This window comes from Scyliorhinus canicula, chromosome 12 (genome assembly GCF_902713615.1).
Source record: "Scyliorhinus canicula chromosome 12, sScyCan1.1, whole genome shotgun sequence".
NCBI classification, from domain to species: domain Eukaryota; kingdom Metazoa; phylum Chordata; class Chondrichthyes; order Carcharhiniformes; family Scyliorhinidae; genus Scyliorhinus; species Scyliorhinus canicula.
Genome location: NC_052157.1, coordinates 145,477,168 through 145,485,372, shown reverse-complemented (window position 1 = coordinate 145,485,372; position 8,205 = coordinate 145,477,168). Strand labels below are relative to the sequence as shown.

At 43.5% G+C, this 8,205-nt stretch overlaps 1 protein-coding gene across 3 annotated transcripts in view; it reads right to left on the bottom strand.

Annotated features, from left to right (window-relative positions):
* Positions 1-268: 268 nt before the first annotated feature.
* Positions 269-8,205, bottom strand: part of tada2a (transcriptional adaptor 2A) — a 42,371-nt gene continuing 34,434 nt past the window's right edge. The window contains exons 14-16 of one of the 3 annotated variants that reach the window (XM_038814390.1): positions 5,328-5,371; positions 1,808-1,881; positions 269-856 (exon numbers count right to left, since the gene is read on the bottom strand). In XM_038814390.1, the coding sequence (XP_038670318.1) occupies positions 671-856; positions 1,808-1,881; positions 5,328-5,371 (304 nt within the window). In that variant the 3' untranslated portion in view covers positions 269-670. Of the gene's footprint in view, positions 857-1,807; positions 1,891-5,327; positions 5,372-8,205 lie in introns of all 3 variants that reach the window. The other 2 variants (XM_038814388.1, XM_038814389.1) reach the window with 2 other exon arrangements.

Here is an 8,205-nt window from a genome sequence, read left to right as displayed (position 1 = left end):
CATTTACCTGGTCTTTATGATGATGTTGGGGACAGAGGTGCACCACATGCTCCCAAACCAATGTGCTAAATTTGCAGCTACAATCAAAGCAATGACTGGCTACTGCTTGGCACTAAATGCAATTATTATAACACAGTACTGACCAATTTATATCTTTCATTTCTTGCTAAATATAAACTTTGGTCGAAGACGTAAACTCTAATCAGTGTTTTGAAACACGAAACCTCCATTATGTAAGTTCAGTCACTAGTTAATGCTCAAGAATGGATTTATTTTATATCAAGTTTATTTTACCCTGAGTCACATTTGTGAGATAGCCTCAGAATACAAGAATTGATGTGCAAAAAGTTGGAAACGCTGCCGAGAAAATTTAATTAGATTTTATAATAAAAAGTTTAAATATACATCTTTACATAAACAATTATCAAAAGCATGTTTTATTAAACTCAATTCACACCAGTCACAAAAACAGAAAAGATCCAGAATCAGACAATGAACAATTCCCAATCTTTTCCAAAAAATAAGAGAATAAATAAAAAAAATACATGATTTATTTCTTCAATCTGTACATCAGTGACAGAAGGAACTGGAGGTTGCCAGGTGACAGTCTGTTGTTTTTCCAAGGTTGCTTAGTGACAGCACTCCAAAATGTCAGCTTTGGGTTGCCCATTTATGCTTTAGTGATATATCCTTCTTGTATCAGGAAATCGTAGATCTTCCTTGTTTTGTTCACATCTATTTTAATGAGAGTCCTTGCCTGGGCTAGCTTTAGGCCACCTAACCTGCTGCTCTCGTTCATCAAACCCGATTTGTATTCCAAATATGCTCCAGGGACCAATCGTACCATCTGGCACAGCTACGAGATAGGTGGGTAGAAAGAATCCACAAAGAACATTATTCAAAAATATTTATAGTATATTCAAAGTTCTGCATCACAATGGTTAGCACTGCTGCCTCATAGCGCCAGGAACCTGGGTTTGATTTCAGCCTGAGGTGACTATGTGGAGTTTTTACATCCTCCCTCTATCGATGTGGGTTTCCTCCCACAGTCCAATATTTGCAGGTTAGGTAGATTTGCCATGTTCAATTGCCCCTTAATGTCTAAGGATGTGCAGGCTGGATGGGGTTACGGGAATAAGATGAGGGGAAACGGGTCAAGGTAGAGTGCTCTTTTGGCAGGTCGGCACACACTCTATGGGCTGAATGTCCGCTTTCTGCACTATCGGGATTCTATGAAGGTCATTCCATCCATCTTTCTTTTAAATATTGTATTTCCAGCATTTACTATTTTATAAATGGTGTTGAGGCTTGCTTTTGCTTTGCCGAAATGGAAAGGACATTGCTAAATGGGCAGCACGGTAACATTGTGGATAGCACAATTGCTTCACAGCTCCAGGGTCCCAGGTTCAATTTCGGCTTGGGTCACTGTGTGTGCTGAGTCTGCACATCCTCCCAGTGTGTGCGTGGGTTTCCTCCGGGTGCTCCGGTTTCCTCCCACAGTCCAAAGATGTGCAGGTTAGGTGGATTGGCCATGATAAATTGCCCTTAGTGTCCAAAATTGCCCTTAGTGTTGGGTGGGGTTACTGGGTTATGGGGATAGGGTGGAGGTGTTGACCTTGGGTAGGGTGCTCTTTCCAGGAGCCGGTGCAGACCCGATGGGCCGAATGGCCTCCTTCTGCACTGTAAATTCTATGATAATAAAGATACTGAACAACGGAAGGTTAACTAGCAACATTTTGATTGGAACTGGACGGAGTCAGTAGAAATCAGAAGTGACGAAAGCCTAATTAAGTTGGCAGTTTCATACCTCTTTTTCCTTATCATTGAGCTTCTCTGTTCCAGGAAGGCCCGTGAGATTCAATGGGGGTGCATTTCTTCTACCTGCTCCATCCATAATGAAAAAGAAAACAAAATCATTAAATAGCAGTGCAACGAAAGGACAATTTTGCATTTTCACTTCTGCTGCAAAGTCTCACCTGCTGAAGCATTCAGGGAATTGCTGTGTCCTATTATTTAAAATAATCTCTATCTCAAAAGTGCTCAATCGACAATGAATTACTTTGAACTAATCACTGCTGGTAAGTAAACAACGTTCTCACAGAACATTAAAAAAAGCATATGGCCTAGTGGTTAGCACAACCGCCTCACGGCGCTGAGGTCCCAGGTTCGATTCCGGCTCTGGGTCACTGTCCGTGTGGAGTTTGCACATTCTTCCCGTGTCTGCATGGGTTTCGCCCCCACAATCCAAAAATGTGCAGAGTAGGTGGATTGGCCACGCTAAATTGCCCCTTAATTGGAAAAAATAATTGGGTAATCTAAATTTATTTTTTAAAAAAGCATAATGCAATACGGGTGGACTCAACGACTTTAATGAACTTTTGTTAACAAAACATTCCGAAGACTTAACCTCCCTTGTTCCTCAAAGATATCCAAGTAAATTTAAACTACAGGAATCCATGGTAATTGTGATCAAATCAGGAGTTTGTTTAATTTGCAGGAAGTTCTTGAGGGAGGTGATTTCAGAGTGGAATATGATGGGAAATTAGGTACATGCTGAGTGGGATCCGGCAATGACAGGCACTTGTAACGTTTACTCGAAATGACTGACCAACGTATTAAGATTGTGGAGAACAGTGGGGAAAGAATGGTGCAAAAAAATTATAGTTTAGACAGCGAATGCAATTAGTCAAAGACACTTGGTAAATGTGTAAAACTCAAATGTGAAACATTACATATTAGTCAAAACAAATTGAATCACTGGAAAATTCAGCATTCCCACTGGGAAGCTGGGTTCAAAGATATGCTGGATTGAAAATAGGAGTATTACACTGTAACACTAATTCTGACTTACTCCCTTCAAGCATATTTCCCGACTGGAATAGAGAGATTGCTGAACCTCTTCTTGCAAGTTTAAAATAAATGGAGCCAACTGATGGAAATTTTGAAAAGCATGTGGAAGCTGCGATTATTTATTACTTTCATACTGTTGGCAATGACCTGAAATATTAACCCTCTCCACAGATGCTGCTTGACAGGTTGAGTATTTCCAGCATTTGCAATATTTTGCTTTTGTATTAGTTTTGCATTCACAATGATGTTACAAGAAAGGGGTAGGGAGTTTGATAAGCTGATTGACCTGTTTGTATAAAAAGATTCAACATAGGCACTGGTAACAAATAAGTCTCATCACAGAAAAGTTCAATGTAACTCAAATTAAGGCAAAGTAAACAACAAATCAAGATGCTATACTTACTAGGAGCTTGCATACAAAATGGAAAAATTTCACTGGGAATAGAGGGGGAAAATGATCTAGATAAATCAGAGCGTGGTGTTTCAAAGTCCATGATCAGCTTTTTCCTGGAATGACAGTGCTGCCTGAGCTTTTCCAATCTCTATAGTAGGTATGTTAAAATCAACACTACAAGTCACATCGATGGACAAATTGTTTTATAGTTGCAATTTTATTAAAAATCTACAAGTCGCACAGGAATGCACAGCACAGAGGGTGCAGAAACACATCAAGATGCAATTCACATGTGATTGTACAGTAATATGATTTTCTAATATATAACCACTACAAATATGGAATTCCTGCAAATTCAAAATCCAGAAGAGAAAGTAGAATGAATGAAATAAATTAGTTTTTATTCACAGTATTTTCTCAATAAATTCAAAGTGTGCCAACTAGTGAAACTACTAGACGTAACCGTGCTAATAAATTAATTGGATCAAGGTACCTGAAGCCATGTAAGTAAAACGTACAATTGCAATGGTGTATAAGCCAGATGGTGAAATGAAATAGTTCATTCTGAAGGCTGAGCTCCTTCATTCCAAAGTAAAATTGTTAATATATTGGGCAGGTCAAATTTTGTAGCAAAAAGGCAGGTTAGCAAAATTGAGGCTTATGCAATAGTGCAATTAGATAAAAATTGGCTGTTATATTATTTTGCAAAATGTGGGCGTCGCTGGTTAGGCCAGCATTTATTGTCCATCCTTAATTGCCCTCGAGATGGTGCTGCTGAGCTGCCTTCTTGAAATGCTGCAGTCCATGTGGTGTAGATACATCCACAACGCTGCCAGAAGGGATTTCCAGGACTTTAACCCAGCGACAATCAAGGAACAACTATTCAGTCCCCAAGTCAGGATGGTGCGAGGCTTGGATGGGAACTTGCAGGTGGTGGTGTTCCCATGCATCTGCTACCCTTGTCCTTTCTGGTAGTTATTTATATATAGCAAAAGAAAAACGTGATCCTATAACTGACCATTGAGGAACACCACTATTTGCCACCCTCTAATCAAAAAAACAATTTTCTACCATGACCCGCTGCTTTCAATCCTTAAGCCACTGACGCACAGTGACAGCGGTGTGTACCATATACAGCATGCACTGCAGCAACTCGCAAAGACTCCTTCTTCAAGCACCTCCCAAACCTACGACCTGTAGGTCTTGGCGAGTTGCTGCAGTGCATATTGAGAGATTGGTTAGCAAAGCATATGGGATCTTGGCCTTCCCAAGTAGAAGCAGTTAGTTGCAATAGTTTTTTTTTTTTTTTTTTTTTTAAATTTAGATTACCCAATTATTTTTTTTTTCCAATTAAGGGGCAATTTAGCGTGGCCAATCCACCTACTCTGCACATTTTTGGGTTGTGGGGGGGAAACCCACGCAGACACGGGGAGAATGTGCAAACTCCACACGGACAGTGACCCAGAGCCGGGATCGAACCTGGGACCTCAGCGCCGTGAGGCGGTTGTGCTAACCACTAGGCCACCGTGCTGCCCGTTAGTTGCAATAGTAGGGAAGTTATGCTGAACCTATAGAATGTTCTGGTAAAGCCTCAACTAGAGTACAGCATACAGTTTTGCTCACCACATTTTAGTAAAGGTATGGAAGGTCATGAGAGGGCGCAGAGAAGATTTAACAGAACGGTCCAGGGATGGGGGCAATTGAGGTGGAGGTTTGATAGATTATGATAGGCTTAGATAAGGTACACAAAGAAAAATCCTTCCCATTAGTGATGGTACAAAGACGTTTTTGGCAAGAGATGTAGGAGGAATATGAAGATCTTTTTATGCAGCAAGTAGTAATGGCCTTGGCCTCACTGCCCATGAGGGTGCTGGATGCAGAAATAATCAACAATTTAAAAAGGAAATAAACTTGCAGGGTTACGGGACTGGGCATTGTAGTGACAGGATTGCTATGCGGGAAGCCAGCATGGACTCGATGGGCTGAATGGCCCCCTTCTGTGCCATAAACATCTCTGTGACTCTAGTGTGTGATCAATTTGAGAACCCTTTGTGCTTCTCAGTCATGATCAGTAGCTACTCACCTGCTGTAGGAATGGCGAGTGCGGCTGGATTTAATCCTGAATCACTGAAATTAAAAATGAAATACAAATTAAGAAACTTGGAAACAATCTTAAAAAATTAGGAAGCTGAATTTTTAACATGGATGATATATTGTAAAATTAAAAAAAAAATCAGGACTGTACAGAAGAAATTCATGCTTTTTATTTGAATTATTCCCTACCATCAAGAGCGAAAGATATTCTTTCAGCTGTAAGCATCATTTGGAAAGCACCGCCCTGCTTACAAAGCTGAGTAAATACATGCAAGTAGGAGTCGGGTAGTGCATGAGCAATAGACAAATACAGCTTGGTCAGTGACTTATGGAAATTTTGATGTTGTTCAATTATCAATAAGAAGTATTTTTTTAATAAATGTTTTTTATTGGGTTTTTGAACAAAGTATATTTACCGTTATGTACACAGGATAAGAGACATATATATATACATATATACAAACACACACACATATATATATATATATATATATATATATATATATAGAGAGAGAGATAGATAGAAGAAAAGGCACACCCAAACATACCAAAGAAAAGAAAATAGTAAATAATAAAAAAAATACAATAAAAAATAAAATAGAATAACTGGTAGGGTATTGTGCACCAGCTCAACAGCAGCAACTCTGTACACATAAGTGGGCGACTGTTGGTGGTGGTGGGGGAGGAGAGAGACTGGGAAGGTAAATATACATTTGGGTGCCGGAGAAACAATTACAGTGGGCAATACTCTAATGAGTTTGGTGTTGTTGTCGCTTGCTTCTCCTGGACGGATCTCGCTGCCGTCTCGCGCTCACCTCCGCTTCTGCCGTTCCTCCCGTCTTTATTCTACTCATTCCCTGCTCCTGGAGATGCCATGTTCGTTATTGTATCCCGTGCCTTCCTTCCGGCTCTCATTTCCCTGCCTCCCCCCCACCTCCCTGGTTCTCCTCTCTTGTTCCCTGACTCTTCCCTCTCCACCCCCCTCCTTTGATTCGCCTTTCTTTCCTCTTAGGTTTAGCTGTGTCCCCCCCCTCGGGTCTATCTCTCCCTCTCATGCTTTGCCGACTTTCCCCTGATTCTTGGCTACCTGGCTATTCTTCTGCTTGTTCGTTGGCCACAAACAGGTCCCGGAACAATTGCGTGAATGGCTCCCATGTTCTGTGGAGGCCGTCGTCTGACCCTCGGATGGCGAATTTGATCTTCTCCATTTGGAGAGATTCAGAGAGGTCAGACAGCCAGTCTGCAGCTTTGGGTAGTGCTGCTGACCACCAGCCGAACAGGATTCTACGGCGGGCGATCAGGGAGGCAAAGGTAAGGGCGTTTGCCCTCCTCCCCAGGAATAGATCTTGCTGGTCCGAAACCCCGAAGACTGCCACTTTCGGGCATGGCTCCACCCTCATCCCCACCACTTTGGACATCGCCTTGAAGAAGGCTGTCCAGTACCCTGCAAGTCTGGGGCAAGACCAGAACATGTGGGCGTGGTTGGCCAGGCCTCCTTGGCACCTCTCACATCTATCCTCCACCTCCGGGAAGAACCTACTCATACAGGTTCTTGTTAAGTGGGCTCTATGTACCACTTTTAGCTGCGTCAGGCTGAGCCTTGTGCAAGTGGAGGTGGAGCTGACCCTATGCAGTGCTTCGCTCCAGAGTCCCCACCCTATCTCAATCCCTAGGTCCTCCTCCCATTTCTTTCTTGTTGCATCCAGTACGCTGTCGGCCCTTTCTATCAGTCGGTCATACATGTCACTACAGTTTCCTTTATCTAGTATGCTTGCGTCCAGTAGTTCTTCCAGTAGTGTCTGTCGTGGCGGTTGTGGGTACGTCCTTGTCTCCTTTCGTAGGACGTTTTTGAGCTGTAGATACCGTAGCTCGTTCCCCCTGGCTAGCTGGAATTTATCTGTCAGTTCGTCCAGTGTTGTAATCCTGCCGTCCGTGTATAGGTCCCTGATTGTCAGTGTCCCTCCGTCCTGGCCCCACCTTTTGAAGGTGGTGTCAGTCAGTGCTGGTGTGAACCTATGGTTGTTGCAGATGGGAGCTTTGTCCGACATTTTGGCCAGGCCAAATTGCTGCCGTAGTTGGTTCCAGGATTGGAGGGTGGCTATCACCACCGGGCTGCTGGAGTGTTTTCTGGGTGGGGATGGGAGTGCTGCCGTGGCGAGGGCCCGGAGGAAGGGCCCCGTGCAGGAGGCCTGTTCCATGCACACCCACTCGGCTTCTCGCTCCTTGACCCAACCCCTTATTTGCCGCCCCCCCCCCCCCCATACGAACGCCATTATTGTTTGTCCAGCGCTTTGAAAAAGGCCTTGGGGATGTAGATCGGAATGGATCTAAGTAGGAAGAGGTACCTGGGCAGTACGTTCATTTTGATCATCTGGACTCTCCCAGTGAGGGACAGTGGGAGTGTGTTCCATCTTTGCAGGTCCGTTTTTACTTCCTCTATCAGACTGGTGAGGTTACATTTGTGGATCCCTTTCCAGTCATGGGCTATTTGGATCCCCAGGTAGCGGAATTTGTGTCGGTCCTGTTTAAACGGCAGTCCCGTTAGTGCTGCCCCCCCCTACTTGTGGGTGTACTGGGAAGATCTTGCTTTTGCTCATGTTGAGTTTGTAGCCCGAGAAGGCACCAAACTCTTTCAGGAGCGCAATTACTCCGTCCAGGCTGCTCTGTGGGTCCGAAATGTAGAGGAGCAGGTCATCTGCATAGAGTGAGACTGTGCTCTCTGCCTCCCCTTCGGATCCCCCTCCAGCTTTTTGCTGCTCTGAGTGCGATTGCTAGTGGTTCAATCGCTAGAGCGAACAGCAGCGGGGACAGTGGGCATCCTTGTCTGGTGCCCCTGTGCAGCTGGAAGTATCGGGAGTTGGTATTGT